This window comes from Aphelocoma coerulescens, chromosome 3 (genome assembly GCF_041296385.1).
Source record: "Aphelocoma coerulescens isolate FSJ_1873_10779 chromosome 3, UR_Acoe_1.0, whole genome shotgun sequence".
Classification (NCBI taxonomy): Eukaryota; Metazoa; Chordata; class Aves; order Passeriformes; family Corvidae; genus Aphelocoma; species Aphelocoma coerulescens.
Window position 1 is genome coordinate 65,019,328 of NC_091016.1, and position 20,505 is coordinate 65,039,832.

A 20,505-nucleotide genomic window follows, 5' to 3' on the forward strand; every position below is an offset into this window, starting at 1 on the left:
CTTTGCCTTTGGTTTCCTTGTGGCTTGGTTTCTGAAGTTACTGCTCTGTAAGAGATTGATTGCCATACCCCAGGCTTGTTTGGATAAATAAGTAACCAGACTACATCAATTTTTGGTCACTTAGCATTTCAGCTGCATATCTATATATAATATAGAATCTAGAAACAGGAGTAACTTGTAAATAATTTTTCTTTCTTCTTCCCTCCCCCTCCTCCCTCCCTCCTTTTGCTTCTGGAAAGAAGGATCAGCAGAAGTCATCATTCACCTCAACGCTGTCAAGTGAAGCATCTTGTTCTCTCTCCTCTCCTGAAAGCACTTTCAACTCCCAAGAATCATCGTCTTCCTTGACACCCAAAGTGGTTTTTTCTGAGAGGCAGTCGTGGCTTGACCTGGTTAACAGCTCTGCCACAGAAGAGGGTGATCAGCCTTTAACGTTCTGTGTGCAGATTCATTCTGATGAGCTGCCAGAAGTGGTCTGTGGAGATGCAGCAGAGAGACAGGAAGTCCGGCTTTCCGAACCCAATGGTGGCTCCCAAACCTCTTACTTAAGTGCAGATACACATTGTCTAGCTGTGCCAGATGCAACAGGACAGCGATCACTTGCCAAAGGTGAGCTAATGAGAGAGGAGATTTTTGCTGCAGTTGTACAATATGAGAGTTATGGGTTTCCTTAACGTCCTTTCCCCTTCCTTCCTCTATATGTGTCACTGAAGAGTTTTCCAGTGGCACACCATTTATAACAAACATTTAATTTATTGCACATTAAATATATAACCTAGTATCTGCTTGGTAGGTACCTTTACAAATGTTCTCAAATTGTATCTACATGTTAGATCATAACCTCTGTATATAAATCTAGCACAGACATAATTTTATTGACAGTCTTTACTTCAATGCAGATGTCTTTTATTAATTAGGATTGAATCAAAATGTTAACAAAGTGTGTCACAGAATGGACACCCTAACCAAAATGGAATATGTAGGACATGGTGAACATGGGGTTAGGTCAGTCCAATTTTACAAAAAAATGCATCTGCCTTTACATGAAGTACACACTCCCTATTTGCTTCATTAAGATTCTTTGCAATCAAGAGAAAACAACTGAAATCCTGAATGAGAAAGTCTATTAAGACGGGATTTTCTTTAAGCAAATAGGCATCTGCACATTATCCTCCTACTGAAATGTACTTCTAATTAAAAAAGGTAGCATTGTTCCAGAATTTGGTCATTGTTACTGTTTATAATTCTCCTGTGTCACAAGGAAATATCTCCTTCCTTTTGAGCAAAGCTACTTCTTTCTGAATTAAAAGCAGTTGAAGCCTAAGAGTTGTTCTTGGCATACAATTATTCTGCCTAGAGGGGTAATACATAGGGGAACAACAATGTTCCTGTGCATCAGCTCTTCCTGTGATTCCAAATCCTTGTAAAGATTTGAAGTGAGTACTTTGTTGCTGAAAGAGAAGGGTTGTCTCAGCACAATGCAAAATAAAGGTGCATCTAAAAGCTTAGGCTGAAGGTAATGCAATGCTGGAAAGAAACTGGACTGGAGCTGTTGGGAACTCAGGGTATTTCTCTGTAGGTGAACTTGTCACTGAAAAATGATACTATAAGGCACATTAGTTACATTGTCAGTCCCCCTACTGTTTTACAAATATCAACACTTAGCAAGTTGGCACCCCTTTATGTTGTCATACCTTTTTCTGATTTTACAAAAAAAATAAAAAGGGCATTAATCAAAGTACAGTTTTTATCAAATGTGAAAACTAACTCAGTGTTTTATGCTCACCTTGATTATCCATTTTCTTGGCTTCTCTGCTAGAACGTTCTGCAGCAAAGAAGATCAGAAAGAATTAAAATCCAGAGTGAGCATATGTGCTGTTTCTATGTACTGGAAAAGAGTGCTGTGTTTTGAGGGAGTTACTGTGAAATATGATTCCCCTACTTCTGGCTTTGCAAGTTGTGAAAAGGCTGGGGCTGGCAGAAATGAAGTCCCTAATGAAAATGTCACAAAGACATATTAAATACATTGTTTTCTGTAATTTTACCTTCTGGGTTAAATTTGACAAACTAATGTCTTTGGAAAACATTACTAGGGACATTCAAGTGGATTGTTGGAATGTAGGTCATAAATGGCATAGTGGCTTATAGATCCTGTTGACAAAGATTCAGTAGTTGCTCTGCAGACATCTAAACTTTTGCTTAGAATACATTACTCTGGTATTGTCAGAAATCCTGCAATAATGCATGGGTTACTGCTTTCCATTGTAATGTAAGGGTGACAAATACTTTTATGGATGGTCATAGAATTAAATTAGCATGACACATTCATAATCTCTTATAGTTTGATGGTCTCAACTGCACTAACCAATAAAAATGGGATTACAATGTAAATCGAGGTACATTTTGGTATATTACTGCTGTGTGCAGGATGGTTTCATTTTGCTAGGATTATTCCCGGGGAAATTAATTCTTCTGTTGCTCACTGCTAAGTGGATGGGCAACCCTGATGGCAGAACACAGGACACTTCTATCCTAACCACAATGGTGATCGCTGTCAGAATTCCAGAAACAGATAATTTCACCAAGACAGTCACAATGGAAACTGTACAACCTCACTACTTATTGTCTGCATCATAACCCATTGCTGACCAAGTAAAATGTACACCATACACAGGTTTGTTTTTCCTTTATCAGTCTGCATATTATGGGTTGGGTGTAGAGAGTATTTCTGTGTGGGGCCCTCCCCTGCAATGGCCACTGAAAAAATTAAGAAAATAATTTGCAAGGAGATTAAACTACTTCAATTTGAAAATCAGGCAGGTAAAGAAGGATTAATGTAAAATAGCAATTCACTTCCAATGAAAGTTATCAAAAAGGATGCAGTTATGGTTCTGGGGCTTATCCCCAAGAATTTCCCTCTCCAGCGAATTATAAGGATGTGCACAAATACTGTGAGATGAATTCAAGTTGTTGGGTAAAATCTAGCTGCAAATTCTCCTGATTTACAATAACCGGTAAGAAAACCCTTGTTACCTGATACGGAACAAGAAGGCATACCTCAGTTCAGTTGGTATTATTTGCTTTACAGTGCTTCTGAATAGTGCATTTCTGACATATTTCAAAGTCATGATATTGCATCCAGGAGGAGAAAAGTCTGTCTTGTGTTGACTTCTGTCCTGAAAGCACATGTTCCCTGTGTGTTAAGAAGGCTCTGCTGTCATCAGAACAGCTATGTAGTCTTTGATGCCCCTCCCCACAGAACCTACAGGTGTGTCCATGCTCTCTCCTTCTCCTGGTAAGGATAAAAAGACCCTGCCAGTTCTGAGGAATTTTTGGTTGTGGCTGATAAGAGCCCTAGAGCTGAGGTAAAAATTTTCTAGAACCGAAGAGCACTTTTGCTGAACAAAGTCTAGAAATGGAGACCAATGTGAGAAAAGTTGGTACCTAGAAGGAAGAACGAGTAGCTGTGGTTTTGTGGGAAGAGATTACCAAGAAAAAGTACAAAAACTTTGAAGAAACCTTAGTGATGAGTTAAACAATGAAAGAAACATTTTTCAGAAATAAATAGATGAATGTCCATAAGAAAAGCTACAGATTCAACTAAAAGACGATGGATTATTTTTCCAACAAATATTACTTAATGAACTCTGCTAAACATGAGTTGTTGGTGCAAGGAGCATATGATATTTTTAACAATCTTTCCAACCACTCTTAGTGGTGTTGTGAACATTCTCAGCATTAATTCTCTGCACCAGTTACTGGGGAGATGTTACATACCAGAGAGCGACACACAGGTACAAAGAAGAGAAGTTTATCAGTTTTCTCTTTTGAAAAGAGACCAACATTATGCATCCATTTACTTTTTGGGAATATTTAAGACTTTGGTGATGCAGCTTGCTACATGTGCAGTGACAAAGGATTCTAAGCTGTCCGTGATGCAAAGAAACTGAAAGGTAAACAAGAAACAGCTGAGAATACAAACAGCTATCTGACTACGTGTGCTCTATCCAGAAGCTGGCCTTGCCTCCTCCAGGGTGCCTGGACATGCTCTCCAGCCACACTTCATCCTTTGTATTTCTTCTGGCAACCACTGGAACAAAAAGTATCTGATATCCAACTGTGACCCACCACCAGTACGATCAAAAAACGTAACAGCAAAAGGAAGCCACAGGAAATGAGAGGTTATATAGAAAGAAAACAGGAATGTGTGTTTCTATTTATTTAGGGATCTACTAAAAACCAGTAAGATCCTTCTTTCTTGCATTTTCTGAGGGTTTCATGACCATATGAAGTTACTGCATCTTGGCAAGGCGTTCTTATTTTACCACTTCTGGTTTATTTTACCTTAGCTCACAGTAGTTGTGGAAGATCTGGTGTGTGTGTGCTGATATTTTCAAATCTAGACAGCTTTTCAAATACCACTTGGATTTTATCTGGGTTGGTTTTGTGGGAAGGAGTTGGTTAAATAGGAGCTGGATGCATTCAATTCCTTCTGTTCTCAGAACTGACATCCTCTTCCTCTCTGGAGTCTGTCTGTGCCAGTAATAGCCTGAACAGATCCTCTGGTGTGCTCTGGCCCCTTTGTTCCTTCTGCAAAAGTTATAGAAAATAGCTAGATCATGGCTGAGACTAGCCAAGAAGTGTGCCTACAGTGAGAACAACTGTGCAGAGAAACAACTTGAATAATTATTTTGTTTCTCATCAAAAAAGCTTTCGAAATCACAGTGAAAACTGTGGTGCAATAGTTTTTCTGAACTCTCTGAAAAAGAGATACTTATTTGTTTCCAGTTCAGTCAGTTAATTAAAGTTCTACTCCACACTGCTGAGTCCACTATACTGTCAGACAACAGCATCTAATTGTTGGTGGTAAACCAGTTTTCCTATTATTTTCTTCCAATCTTTCCTACCTTAGTTCTGCATTTGCCAGTGAGGAGTTTGCCTGAGCTATGCTCACCTAATTGAAATTTTCCCTGTATTTTCTGTTCCACAGTTATGTGGGAAATGTGATTTCCCTGAGGTGACTTCATACTCCTGTTGAAAAGTCTACTACCACTATGGAGAAGGGCTAGGGGGTGGATAGGTAGGTAAGGACAGAAATAATTTATGACTTTTTTTCCTCTGTTCTTCCCAGCCTTGGGTTTATGTGCTCTCTCCCACTGGCATCAAAATTTTTAGCAGAATTAGAAACAGAGGTGCTGGCAAAGCTACAAGAAGCTCATAAGAGTAGCAAGAACAGGAGGAAGAAGCAGAGTTTTTTTCCCTGGGATTAATACACAACTGAGAGTCTGTGAGATCTCATTTACAGAATGGCAGAAAAAATATTTACATTTCAGATAAATTTAGTCAGATCCTTTCTGTTGGAGGTGTTTTTCAATGCAAAATGCTCTTTCTGCCAAAGATTTCTAATTTCTCTATCTTTACCACTGGAAAATGATCAACTTTATTTTTCACAGCTGCTTTTTGAAAAGTTCTGGATAATTTCACTGGTGTAGGCTTAAAGAGCATTAAAGCTGAGATTTCAGACAGGCTCCTGTACTGATGTTCCAAGATGGGGAGTCTCAATACCTTAATGTCTCCAGCCTGCGGCAAGTTGTCTGACAGGAGAGCAGAAGCTGAAAATTGAGGAGGTGAAGAATAGGCATTTTGAAATTCTGGCAGGTTGTTCTTGTCTGTGATATCTCCTGTTAGAGGGAAATTCCAGATAAATGGCATCAAGCCTCAGAATTGTGTTTTACTTCCCCTAAATCAGAATTTTTCAGTTGTGCCTGAAATACTATTACTACTCCAACCTAGAAGGTCTCTTTCTCTTGAATCTCAGTGCAGAACTTGCCTTTTCCTCATGTCAGTGGCTCTTTTCCGCTTTGCTCACTGTGGAGTCTGACAAAGTTAAAAGAAATACACAACATTGCAAAATTTTTCTAGAAGTGCTCAGAAGCTTTAGCAGGCTGTGAGGCTTGTGAGTGAAGGGCATGGTGTAGAATCCCAGGAAGACAGGTCCTTCCAGTGGCATCACTCAACAGGATTGCTTATAGTTAGTAGTGCTAAGGGAAAAAAAAAGTGCACCGTGCACGTGTTCCCCTGATTGCATGTACCCCATCATAGATGCACACAATATGTAACATCCTTCCACTGTGGCCATTTCTTCCTTCCCATTAATCCTTCCGTAGGTCCCGGGAGAAAAATGAATGTGTTTTATCTTTAAAATAGGATGAGATAAAAAAATGCTGCAGTAGCATTTCAGTTTCCTAACTTGCGTGACTGAGACAGAAAGTGCTTAGCTTGAGGAGTGGCTGGTAGAAGAGATAACTGGCTGTAATTTATTCTGAAGTGACTTTAAATGTGCCTGATATAAGCTGTGTGACCTGGCTGGACAGAATCACTCCAGAGCAATGCTAGTGGGGTTCAACCTATCCATATTATTAAGATTTTTTTTGCCAGTGGAATATATCTATCCTTATAAAGCTTCAAGGTTAAAAAAAAAGCTCAAAGTAGGGATAGTACATATTTTTTTGTGAGTCTGACACAGACAATCTGTTCATTTTTACACCGGGGCCTGAGCTTATGTACTGTGTGCTTTTTGCACATATTTTTACTTTGTGATAGAAAGCAAATATTTTGTAACAATTTGGTAGTATGGTCTAGACACCACAGGTTTCTTTTATAGGAAGAATCCAAATCACTGCAGCCTAAGAGTACAGAACTGGTGAATGCCTGTGCCTCTTCTAGAGACCTGCTCCTCTGCAGGTCACTGTTCTGACTCCAGGTTCAAGCAGTACCAAGTTCTGTGAAAATGTGCCATGAATGTTTGAGAGGCTGAGAAAACCTCCAGTCTGCTAAAGTCTTGAGTTACATTGCTTTATTTCTTTTATCCAATCTTAATTTCCTCTCAGGTGTTTCATGGGAAAAACAAGCAAGTAAATTACAGGTAGGGCTTTCTTAGTTTACTTTCGTGGCATTAAGAAATACTGAAAGACCTCATGGTGTGAGTGAGGTTAAATATATTTTCTTATCACTGGTCATTTTATTTGGCTTGTTAATTGAACGTTGATATAATGCCTCTGCTCTTCCTCCATTACCTCTCCCCCTTTCAGATTTACAGCATCAATCTAGTGCATTCAGGGGCAGCTTCAAGCCTGCAAAACGTGGGCTTTTTTGTTGTAGTGCTAGGTTTAGTTTAGCAAGCTGCAGCTTTTCCTGAGAGCTCAGCGGAGCTGCTTAGGGCAGGGCAGCCATTCCATCCTCCCGTAGTCCATTTTGGACAGCTCCGCACTTTTGCTCCGGTAGCTACCAGCCTTACAACACAGTGACGGCAAAGGAGGTGAGAAGGGTCTCTCCAGAAGGGTTTCAGAGGATTTTTAAACTAACACCGTGTCCCAGCAATCTCCAGAGGCAGCGAGACCTCCTAATCCAGGCGCAGGGGATTTTATCAGGGGCTCAGGGGCAGTACCTGGGCGGGGTTGGGTACAGGAACCAATAGGGAGAACTGGAGGGAGTGGCCAGGGCTAGGGGCAGGGAAAAGTGGGGTGGGGGGAGCAATATGGGATAGGAAAAGCAATGGGTAAGCAGATCACCACAGTTTTTCTTTCTGAACTTGGCTCAGGGATACTCAGGACACTGAAGGTAAAATTACAGATAAGTAACAGCCAGTCTGGCCTCAGTTTGTAGTAGTTTATTGGCAGACATATCCTTTGTCAGTAGCAACAGTATCTGCTTCTATGCAAATGCACAATATTAGGATACTCTTTTATTTTTTAACTGTAGTTTAAATTCATCAAAGATGGAGGCAAAAGTGCTATGTAACTCATACCTGGCTCTACACAACCTGTAAGTTCCACACACCCTTGTTTTCCAAGTGTGCTGAAATTCCATTTAGTTGCTTTACTGTCACTTCCTTTATCCACCTGATATGAAGAACCTGGCACACCTTTCCCTTTGAAATTAATTGACTATGATTAATCTTTTGGAGGATGAGAATGGTGGAAGAATAAGAAATAGGAGAGGAGTTTCAGGTTGCAGTCTTAAAAGACTGCAGAAGCTGAGTACACTTTGCTGGGCAAGTGCATCATCTGGGAGCCTTTTCCTGGGCTTTTCTGACTTTGGCTCCATCTTTTTCTATGCTGAGTGTTACTGTCCTCATTACAGTTATCCACAAGTGCATGGAAGATACCAGAATATTTAGCATGGAAGAACAGTGTTCAGTGAGGATGTTTTCTCGTGCCTGCTGCTTTGTAACCCTTTTAGGACACTGAGGAAGGTCATGAGTTAGCCTCAAAAGGTGTCTGGAGCAGGGACCTTATGTCCCCTGTGGGTTGACTTTATCTAAAAGTTGGTGGACAGGATTGAAGCAACTTTTTTTCTTCTTATACACTCTTTCTTGGATAGCTGATAAAAGTCACTTTATCCCTCAAAGTGTTACTGTGCACAGTCCCGATGGGTGATGTTTAGAGTAGAGTTGAGCCAGTCCTGTGCAGAAGCTGGCTGATGAAACAAACAGCTGCTTCATCCCAAGAAAACAGGCAGGAAACTAGTTATTACGAGCCCCATGGCATGAGCCAACAGTTTTCAGGAAATACTACTGCCGTGTATTATGCCTTACACTTCCATTCTTTTTCTGCTTCCTGCAGCTTATTAAATATACAACAGTTCTCCTTTTCCTCCCCCAGCAATGTACCAATGTTGGAAGTTATATTTAGTTTTTGTCAAGTTACAGTAGGCTTTTTATAATCACACAGTAGTGAAGAATAGGCCAGCAGCAGAGTGAAGGCAAATATTTGCTGCGTATCATAAACCTTTCTTGTAACCTAAATATTTAGAAAGAACAGAGATGTAGGAGGATGCTCTACTCTATAAGACATGGAAAAGATAAGAAGCAGCCTCCTAAGCATGCTGACATATTGCAGAAGTCTTTTTGCTGCAGCATGAGTGAGCAAAAGGACTTGTTCCTTTTGTTCAGAATATATTTCCTGACTGCAGATGATTTAGAAAAGTAAATGCTTAACTTTACTTTAAAAGAAAAAAGTGCCCAGCCAGTTCAGTGCTAACAGGGAAGACTGCAGTTGAGAAGAATCAACACCACTACCCCCAGTGATATAAACCCAAGTGTTATCCAAAGTGGTTCCTGAGGTATTCATTAGCACGCTGAAAGCAGTAATAGCTGTAAGATTTTCCTTTAGAGATCACTGATGCTGTGTGGACTGAAGGACAAGAAGCAAGTTGTGCAGTCTGTTGCTAAAAATGGCCTTCTGCTAAAATGCTCCTACATATGCCTGGCACATTTCTAGTTTCTGTCTGTTCATTTTTAAGTTGTTTTATTCTGAGAAATGCATTTTCATCTTATTTTATGCTATTCTCAGCTGTTTACTCGCTTTTCCTTTCATGTACTCTCTGTCTTGGAAGACGGTCCTGCAGAGCCATCAGAATAATTAAGGTGGAGATAATCAAGGCATTGTTGTGAGGCATTACAAGCAAATTCTCTGCTGCAATCTGTGAAACTCAGGGGCAAGACATTGGATGCCCCAAGGGTTCTTTCTTTAATCTTTTTTCTAGGGACCTTCTCTTTAGGCCCCTGAAATACTTCTATGTTTCATTTAATTGCTTAATTTTTTTAAACTCAGTTTTCAATAATTACCAAAACCTGGTGATCAATCAGCACACCAAATAGAATTTGCCTTTTGAGTTTCCAGGTAGAAACATAATTCATGGTGTGTAGCATGTAGGGAAGGGTGAATGGGCATAGATGCTATCAGAGTTGTTTCATCCAGAGTTGCTGACAGCTATTCAAAGGCTGTGATATAGTCAGAGCATTAAAGCAGCACTCTGTTAGTGGAGATACAGGCTCACATCTGTGGGATCATTACCCGATTCTTAACAACATTTGAGTTTGGAAGTATGACTTTCTCATAGGCTTTATCACCCTAGAAATTACCCTAATTGCCCTTAGTTTTAACTCTAATACCATCACTTTTTGACTTGTTTGAGAGCCTTCCTGATGGCTGAACATAACATTTCTGTTATCTGCTGCCACATTCACCTTCTCATACCCAGTTTATCCTTTTCTTTGCAGACCAGGAAAAATGTGATGATGATGATGAGATGGAGAGACTTTACAAGTCATTGGAGCAAGCAAGCCTGTCTCCCATTGGTGATCGTAGACTGTCAACTAAGAAGGAGCTTAGGAAGTCATTTATCAAGCGTAGTAAAAACCCCTCCATTAATGAGAAACTCCACAAAATTCGAATGCTGAACAGTACATTAAAGGTGAGTTTGCAAATCTTGCCAAGGAAAAGCTTGACAGAAAGAAAGAGTTTGACTGAAAAAAGAAGCAGCATAGACTTCAGCCAAACTCTAATTATGTATTTACTGAAAGCCCCAGAGAATTTTGTTAAGTTTTCCAATTTTTTTTTCTGCTTCATTGTGAATACTGATCTGTGTTACGTTGTTCAATTTGAACTGGAAGCAGAGGTAATAGCTCAGGAGGGACTCTTCTTGCAGAAGTTCCAGCCCATTTGGAAAATTTAATAAAGAAAACTTCTCTTAGTTAACTGGAAAACTTGCAAGCTCAGCTAAATGTACTAAACAGGGGAGCCTTAAAAAAGGAAGAGCAGACAAAGTAAAGTGATGATAAAGGACATGAAAATGACCCTGAGCCAAAAAAAGTTTTCCTTATGTGATTATTAGAGAATGTACAGGATGTGCCAAAGCTATTGTAAAGACCTGTAACTAAAATATTTTTAATAACAAAAGCATCCTGCTTTTATGTTGGAAATATATCACGAACTGGAGGAGTGCAGGGGTTCAGGAGCTGTTCCATGAAAGGGCTGGTAAATCTGTCTGGAATATGGAGATTTATGGAGCTGTTTACTTGCCAGCATCAAGTGTTACGGGATTTCAAAGCCTGCTTCTGAATGGTACTGAGGGAAATAGAAAGCTTAACCATAGCATTTATATTGTAAGGTGATGAAAGAATAAATGCAAACTTAGGGCTTCCCTTGTTTCTTTTCATATGCATTTGAAGCAGGAATTGAGTGTCTTGTTTCAAATGCAAGTATCTGGCGTCACGCACTGTGAGCTGGAGAAATGCATGTAAAATGGTTGGACTTGATGATCTTAGAGGTCTTTTCCAACCTTAGCAATTCCATGACTCTAAAAACTTATGCTATCAACACAATCATTGGTTTGATTATTAGTTGCAATGGGAGGCTTGGCTTTGGCACCTCAGCCTGTATTGAAATTTCTGAAAGATACAATTGTAAAGGGAACTGGGGAGAGAGGCATTCTTCCTGACTCCATGAGACCTGGTGAAGTCTCTCCTTAGTATCAAAGAGTTTTCAGTGATATGGCAGTGACTATTGAAATATTCATTTGCATCAGCAATAAAGGGAGCCCACCACATAACAGAAAGTTAGTTTAAAAAATATATGTATTTTATAGGATAGGAAGCTTCATACAGAAACATTCTGCAAGGTTTTCCCTGACAGGAGCCTCACTAATAAATCTAAGAACCAGTTAGTACAAAATGGAGTTGTATTTTGTGGGAAAGTCACTTTCATTAGTATGGAGCTGAATGGAAGCCTGAATGGAAGCCTTAATGGAAGCCTGAATGGAAGACATGAGCAAGGAGGACAACCGTGCATTGATTTAGCATGGGAGTATTATATAAGTTGTGATTAACTTAGGCTTGTCTAACACTTGTATTTAATATGGAAAAATAAGTTTTGGAGTGTTCATAACATATAAAATGTGTTGATCTCTTAGTTTTTGTTGGGGTTTTTTTTGTTGTTTTGTTTTGGTTTTGGTTTTTTTTTTGTTTTGTTTTTTGTTTGTTTGGGTTTTTTTTTGCTTTCTTCAAACTAAGAAACTTGAGTATTGACAAGACAAATATAGCACAGACACTTTCTCATAGACACAAACAGAGTTCCACAGCAGTGTTTAACTTAGCCTGTCTGAAAGGCCTGCAGTGGGAAAGTGCCATATTCTTTACAGCAGTGGAATGATGTGCTTTTAAAGTAAATTTTGTTAATGTATGAGATATAAGATAATTGGAAATGATCTACTGAAAATTTAAAAATCAGGAATTTTTTGCTTCTAATCCATATGTACTCTGCTTTAATTAAAACCCTATTAGTTTGAGAAGTGATTCATGCAAGTCTCAGTGCAATTTTAATTTTAGACTTTTGACTCCACATATTTAACAACAGATTAATGTTGCTGCCACAATATATCATTAGCAAAACATGCTTTGAATACTTTGGAAGAGAGGGAAGCTATGTGCAGATGCATCACAGTCTTCATGAATGTGGGAAATAGTTTTAGTGCTACAGGAGAAATTCCATGCCGTGACTTCTTGCCACCGGGTTTGTCCAGTAGAAATACTTCTCTCCCTTCTACCTCCCTATCTCCTCTCTTCTTCTCTTAAGCTAACTGCACATATCCCTGCATCAACGCCAGAAGTCTTCCTAAAAGGGCTGGCATTGGGTCTTGAGGGTAGGACATGTGTAAACTACAGTTGAACAAGCTTTTGGGTTAAAAAGCAGCTAAGGCATCACGAGATTGGAGCAGTTGAAGGTTTATTAGAGTAGTAGTGGGATATGGATGTATAAACAGCTGATTGCTGCTATCAGAAGGTGAAATGAATGCATGGGAGTCCTTTCAAGGTGTTTCCAAGGCAGCCACCAGCACAGGGTGTCCTCAGGTGTGATGAATGGGTAGCAGCAGGAGAAGATGGTTAGAGCTATTCCATCCCTTTCCCACACAGACTGGAGGGATGGAGCCTGGCAAAAGTTGTTAAGGCTCGTTATTGCAGCATGGTGCCTCCATTAAGAAGTTACACCTGCTAACTAGGGCTTCTCTATTCTGTGGTCCATTGCAGGGATAGGCAATATGGGCTGGAAAAGTGAAGTGGTTTGTTATGCCACAACATGTGAGGACATCAAAGAACATCAATATGTGAAAGGAGGGTGTAATGAAGACAGAGCCAGGCTATTTTCAGAGGTGCACAGTGACAGGACCAGAAGTGATGGGTTCAAACTGAAGGTTTCCCCTGGATATCAAGAAACACTTTTTTACTGTGAGGGTGACCAAGCACAGGTTGTCCAGGGAAGGTGTTGAGTATCCTTGCAGATATTCAAGAGTCATCTGCACACAGCCCTAGGCAGTCTGCAGTAGGTGGCTCTGTTTGAGGAAGGGTTTTGGACCAAATTACTGCCAGAGGTCCCTTCCAAGCTCAACCATTCTGTAGTTCTGTGACATACAGAGTCTCAGTGTCCCTGCATCTGTCACTGTTCACATCTTACGAGTGAACCAGGGTGCCTACAATATATAGTCTGAGCTGCTCTTGCCTAAAAGTAGATACCATTTTTATTAGTAGTAGCTGGTGGTAGATGGCAGCCATATGTGCTGTGGCCACTCTACTGCCAGTGCACAAATTATGTCCAAAATTTTGTTCAGTCCAGCTCCCAGAGGAGAGACATTTATAAAGTGGAATAAGTATTTTTTGAGAAAGTTAGAAATGCTGTGAATTGTAGATATAAATGCTGTTGTGTCTGGTTTCATGCGAGTACTGTCTTGTTGAGAGACAGCATAACAATGTGTAATTTTCACATAAATCTTCTCTCATGAATTTTTGTTATGAAGCCTACAAAAAAAATCCAGATGAAACCATACCTGCTTTTAACTGGGAAGAATTTTTGCTGCAGATATAACTTTGACGACCTATTTCTAAAAATGGGAACAAGCTGCCAGGAGGATGGGTAACTGTCCATCTCCTTGTGACATGAGTCTAATGTTCCCAGAGTGTTTTTGTTAGGGAGAATTATCTTGACAGTTTCTGTAGAAATAACCACTTGTTCTCTTCCTAGTGTAAGGAACATGACTTGGCCACAATTAACCAGCTGCTAGAGGACCCAAAGTTGACAGCAGTGAAGTACAGAGAGTGGAGGAGCACAAACATCATGCTAGTCCAAGATATTTATCAACAGCAGGAGATCCAGGACATGTCCACAGAGAATAGTGAGGAGCAAGAGATGACTCCACAGCCAATCACTGAAAGTGCTATTTGATCAATGGCACATGGCAAGATTTTTCTCTGGGTCTTCACGTACAAGCAATTTAAGCTGCTGTACTGGAGGTTTGTTTTTCGCAAGTGTGCTTCAGAAGGAAAACAACCCACTCTCCAAAGTTTTGAATGCTCTTGCAGAACTTATCTAATGTCAAAAAGGCAAGTTCAAGGTAAAAAAGCATGCCTGAACTTGGCCTGCGCATGTAAGACGACTACTTAACAAAAGCGGCAAAGAAATGTTTTTCAGTTTTTGGAGAAGAAAATTGTAAGTGTCCAGCTCCTGGAGGACACAGAACTATGGAATATGTACTGTATAAATATGAGATCCTTGGGATTGTTTTAACCATGCAACTTACCTTGAAATGAAGCTAAACTGATACCAATAGGATGTAATCTACTCTACTTTTACCCTCTACGGTAACCCGATGTATGCATTTTTATCTCTGGACCCATTTACTTTCACCACTCTACCAGTTTAAACTGAGACAAGTAGAAGAGTAATTATGCATTAATTGATACTATAGACAGCTGCCAGGCACCCACTTTGGGCTCTGCCTGATGTTTAATGAGTCTCAAGTTTATTTATGGTCCAGACCAAGAAGGTACTGTCTTTCTACATGAAGAAGAGGTCTCTCAGTTTTGCTAACATGTAATTTACTCTTCAGTGAGACAAGTTTCAACTTTTCTTACGGACTTGGCAGAATTCCTTGGAAGATTATGTTCTGCTTTCTTATTTTTGACAATTGGGAGTATACAAGGTACAAGCTCATCCCAGAGTCCGGCTTAAGGAAGGTGATCAAGTTCACAAGGCAGAAGCTAAATAACTAAACTCCTAATGCGGACCTGGAAGTGTAAAACAAAGCTGCAAATATTTTTGTAAATATATGTGATTTTATGGCTTATATGAATGTGACTATGTACTGTATAGATGTTTTATTTATATATTTATATATGCTGAATTTCCTAATATAAATAGGCACATGTGGACCAAGGCCACCCAGATGCGAGTGCTTACAGATTGACTTGAAATGCCTCTTTGTTTTGTGTTCCATTATAGATCACAGTAACGGCCCTACAGCTGAGACTGCCCTGAGACATCTGCTGTGACTCTTTCTTCTGCTTTTATAGCTTTGAGTTTTAGATGAAGAAAATCTGTTCAATTTAGGGTCTGAAAAAAAGGTTTTCTAGAAAGTTTCAAGATTTCCCTTTGGGAAAACAAAAATAAGAGGGTTTGCTGCAGGATCATGATATTTTGGCTTCATTGTCCTCAGTACAAGGTTTTGGGTTTTTGCCTTCCCCTCTTCTGAAGTATAAGGAATTTTGCAGGGTGTTGAATTTTGAAAAGGAAGAATTAGCCCACCATCCTCAAATTAATGCCACTACAGCAACTGTGACAATCTGCACTTCTGTTGATATTTCATAAAGATATTTTTTGTCATTGGTTTTCAATACAGTTTATCTTTTAAAGCAAAATACACTATAGAGATGCAGCCATATTCATTTGTCTTTACACATTATATGTTTTATCATAGCTTGACTGAGAAAAAAGGTAATGGTGTTAGTGGGAACATGTGAAATCTTTTCCACCTGTGTAGTGATTAGTTTGACTGTTGATACTGCATTTTTTAATACTCACCAGCTTTTCTTTTAAAATAGAGACATGGAAATAGATGAAAATGACTAAATGGGGAAGTGGACAGAAAACCCTGGATAGTTACAAAGCTATTCTTTTCAGGAAATCATCATATAAGCAGTGATTTCATCCCTTCACTAATTCTAACTAGAAGTTAAGCAAGCTTAATACCTGGTGTAATTTGGTTTAGAGTAATTGCATCTTAAAAAGGGAGCCCATTTTTAGGATACTTTTTTGTTTTGTTTTGGTTTGGTTTTTATTTAGTAATTCTTCCACCATTCCCATGGAAATGCTGTCAATTAACTTCTGAGAGCACCCTGAAAATTAGGAGTGTAGGGATTAATCTACTTGGTCCATTTCATTTTTAACTACCTGGTGCTAAGTAATTGATAAGTACTGGAGGTCAAATTATATGTACATGTTCTATCACACATGTGAGTTTCTCACGAAACAAAGCATGTAAACACCATTTTTCTTCAAAAGCATCTTCACTTAAATGTTGAAAAGAAGCAAGTGCTTAAGTGGCCTGTTCAGCTGGGCCAGACAAGTCAGTGCCTTGCAGTTCTGAGCAAAGTCCTAGTCAACTCCATTTGCTGAAGTAGATTTGCAGTATGCAAAGAAAAGTGCTATGTGGCCTGTACGTGCTGTGTTGGCTCTTTTCACACTGTACTTGTACAAGCACATACACAACAGCCTTCCCAAACAGAGAGACAAACAAATGCCCTTGGACTGCCCAAGCTCTGCTATTGGTTCTGACGGATTACATAGCCTAAAATTGCTTTTAAATTACTCTCTTTCAGATGGTCAGTAGATAATTGCTCTTGAACTATTGAGGCTTTGGAGACCTGCTGAGAATGGGCTCTATCACCTCTTAGAAAAGAACAGAAAATTCTTGAATGGGGTTACTTTAATCCAGTTTTAATTTTAACAAATTTCTGTGTTCAGGAAAACAAATGTATGGGTTTTATGCAAGTACTGTGCAGGAGGTCTAACTCCACTCTCTTCAGCTACTATATAGACTCAAAAAAATGAAAAGTGTGAAAAATGCAAAGTGAAAATTGCAGTAAAACTGGATTAATTTTCTGGCATTACTAATTATTGTGACAGTTTTTGCCTGGGTTTATCACAAGGGGTTGCCCAGCAGCGTGAAAGCCATAATCAGAGACAGAATTATGCACAAGCTGACAGCTACAGCGGGGAGCCACCTCAACAGGAGAAATTTGGACAAGTCCTTGCTCTGCGCAGTGATGCTTGGAGAAATTGGTGTTTCTTGGTCTGGATTTGGAAGACCTGCACTATTGACTCATAGCAGAGGGAGCTGTGCATCCCTAGTGTGTGAATGTCAAGAAGCCTTCAACCCTCTGCCTCAAGGGACTTGTTTTGTGTTTTTCAGGAGAAGGTATGTGTGCATGGATATGTGCACATACACAATTTTTCCTCTGTCAGTAAAGCCAGCTGGTGCAGTAAATGCAACAATGGAGATTTTGGAATTCCTAGTAACAATATGTAATTTCAGCTCTTTCTGCAGCTTTTCTGGAAATTGAATCTCTCTGTTCTGGTGGTGTACATCTTATGAGATACCAGAATGAGGTGGGATCACATTTCCTTTCCTATAATGGAAGAGATTTCATGTGGGGATTGTGAATAATTTTTGCATCTAGCTCTGATGATTCAATCAATACTAGGGTTTCACCTTGTCATTATTTTAAGTCCAGCTGGAGATGAAGCACTATGCAGTTGCTTGCTCAGCCCCCCTCTCTTTTCCCTCCCCATCCCAGTGTAATGGGGAGGAGAACTGAAGAAGAATTTGTATGCTGAGACAAAACCAGTTTTATAATTTAAAATAAAGTAAAATACAATAATAATGGTAAACAATAATAATGATAATAAAAAGGAAAGAAACCCGAACAAGTGATGCACAAGGCAATTTCTCACCACCCACTGACCTGCCAGATCCCTCTTCCCAAACCGAGATCAGGCCCCCCTTCCAGGTAACCCACCTGGTTTATATACTGGGCCTGCTGTTCTGTGGTGTGGAACATCCCTTTGGTCAGTTTGGGTCACCTGTCCCAGCTATGCTCCCTCCTAGTTTGTATTTTGTGTACTTCCTCACTGGCAGAGCACAAGACGGGAAAAAGTCCTTGACTTAGGATAAACACAACTTAGCAAAAAACCAAAATATCAGCATGTTACCAATACTACTCTCATTTGGAATCCAAAACACAGCACTGTACAGCTACTGAAGAACAAATTAACTGTACCCTAATTGAAACCAGGAATAAAGAGGAATAAATAATGTGCTACTTCTCTTTTTTTTGCAAATAATTTTAATTTTGGAGGAAACCTTCATATTGAGAGAAAAGGCTGGTTTTGGACAGCCAAGAGGGAGGGGAAGAAAAAATGTGATGGTATTTGATTTAAAACTGTGTGGAAATTCAGAATTTAAAATTATTTATAACTTGGAAAAATTATGGGGTGTTACATCTATTGTGTGAGCCTGTAAACTTACATGTCTATTACAGATTTAGTATGAAAACCTGTAGTTTTAAACTTTTCAGGTAGCAGAGGAGCCCATGTAAGCATGCATCTATGAGAGGAACTCCATGTGTTGTGGCTGGGGTTTGGGCTTTGGGCTTTTTTTGCTGTTTTGCTTGTTTAGTCATACAAAAGTAACCAATTGTAATGATGGTCTGGGGTTACTTCATTTATATGAGATGTGTTTCTGTCTAACAGGAAGCCAAAGTGGTTTTCTTATAGTAGTAGAGCCAAACTGGAATTTCCTGTTTTGTGTGGGGCATTTCAAAGCAGCAGACATTTTAAGACGTCAGTGAGCATTTCCTTGATGCTTGAAGATTTATCCCATTTTGGTTTGCTTCAAGCTGCAACATTCTTGCATTTTTTAAAAACTGCCTTAATTATGAACTGCAACAAAATTTGAAGTGAAAAAAGGAAACCAGAACAGAAAAAGCTCTGAGCTAAGATCGTGCTGAAATCCACATCTCTGTGTAGGGTAATGGGAGCTAAGTTTGCCAAAAGCTAAGAATTTCAACACTCTGAAAAGATTGTAAGGTGTTGAAAAGAATACTACATTCCTTGAAATTTGCTGTGGGAGAAGTTCCAAGACCTGTCTGCTCTGGAAAAATGAATATTTTCCTAATTTATTTCCTCCTGATCAAAATCCGGAGGGAGTGGTTTATAAGCTGGCAGCAAGCTAAAGATGAAATATGCATGTAATTCATTGATAGCTCAACAGCATTGATGTATGATCTGGAAATGATTGACTTTAGATGACTCAGCCTGTAACACACAAAATCCATTTCTTTGGGAAAGCACTGTAGCTACCAGTGTCTGTAGCTTATGCACCCCATCTGGTCCACATGAGGTCCATTTTGAGGATGTAGGTGAATGACCTTTCTATAGGGAAAATATCTTGTGTCATCATACCATAGCTTAGGAACCACTCCCTGTATCCTAGATGCCTTAGGACCTGCCCAAATTATTCTGACTCTTGAAGTTGCTTATGGCAGTTTTATCTTCTCCCACCTAAAAAAAAAAAAAAAAAAAAAAAAGGATATGAAAACACATCTCCCACTCCCACATGAAAAAAAACTAGCACTAGTCTAGCAAAGATTCATGTAAGTCACCTTATTTATGAGCGTTTAGCAAAATAACTCACCTGGTGAAAAGCCATTTGTGCACGCAAATAGCAATGCTCTTGTGCAAAGCTTTCAGTGCAGGGGACTGGCCCAAAGGAAGAATGGGTGTGTTTGAACTGCACTCTATGTAGAGAGGGAAAGTCATGCACAGAGGAATATTTGCAAGGACATCTATCAGGCAGGGGCAGGGCCTGCAGCACCATGAAAGTACATGGAACCCAAATTTGGTATTTTACCTGCTGAGCCTTTTTTTTTCTTCACTGGTTTAAAACTCACAGCATAATGTTGGCACTCAGCGCTGCCTTTTTACTGCTTGTTGCCCACACGTGTGAATCGATTTTCATGGAATGATGCACACATCTTGCAGAATGAGAGCCTTATGTTTGCACTTGTCAATTAAACATTGAAATGAGAGACTATTTTGCTCAGCCTTTTTATTTTTTAATTTTCACTCTTGATTTTTTAGTTTACTGCAATAAAATAAAATAAATTTTTGCTGGTTCTTTGAACAAGAAATTTCCCTGTGGGACTAATATTATTATTAAGTTGTATAATCTGGAACCAGGAAGAGTCAATGAATGGTTTGACTGAGGAATACCCTCTACTAGTTTGCAATGTAATATTTGAAACTACTGTTAAATTAGTCAACTCTAATTGGTGGTTGTAGGGACGCTTTAGAATGGTTGGTCTCTTCTGATAGGTACGAGATGTTACTAGATTTTTTTAGCTCACAGAGCAGCCTGTTTGCAATAAAAGAAGATTGGGATTTTTGTCGAAAGGGTTTCAGTTTAGCTGGATAAGCCAGACAGGTCACAATATGGTGAAGGTGTGTTTCCTAGGAAATGAGCTTGTCCTAAGGGCTCAACTGAAGGAATAATGTCCCTGTCTCTGTCCCCTCTCTTCCCACCTTCTACATGCTGCCACTGCTTGCTTTGGGCTAGTCAGCTCATCATTTGGCACCTCTGTCAGCTCAGCCATGTCAGGCAGCAGGGAACAAACACAGCAAGCTGGATACTCATCTACAGCAATGATAACTAAAATTGCCTCATGGAGAGGTTCAGTGCCTGACAGAGTCCTCAGAAGGGCAGCAGCTGGATTCTGTAGGCAGAACCAGAAGGAAGAAGAGCTGCGTATGTGGGAGGGAAGAGGGGGACATTTTC

At 39.6% G+C, this 20,505-nt stretch overlaps 1 protein-coding gene across 4 annotated transcripts in view; it reads left to right on the top strand.

Annotated features, from left to right (window-relative positions):
• The window catches only part of IPCEF1 (interaction protein for cytohesin exchange factors 1), a 62,306-nt gene extending 42,549 nt beyond the window's left edge, over positions 1-19,757 (top strand). For 3 of the 4 annotated variants that reach the window (XM_069010642.1, XM_069010640.1, XM_069010643.1), the window contains 3 exons: positions 240-609; positions 10,064-10,257; positions 13,857-19,757. In XM_069010642.1, coding sequence (XP_068866743.1) covers positions 240-609; positions 10,064-10,257; positions 13,857-14,057 — 765 coding nt within the window. In that variant the 3' untranslated portion in view covers positions 14,058-19,757. The remainder of the gene's footprint in view (positions 1-239; positions 610-10,063; positions 10,258-13,856) is intronic. The other variant, XM_069010641.1, reaches the window with a different exon arrangement.
• Positions 19,758-20,505: the final 748 nt, after the last annotated feature.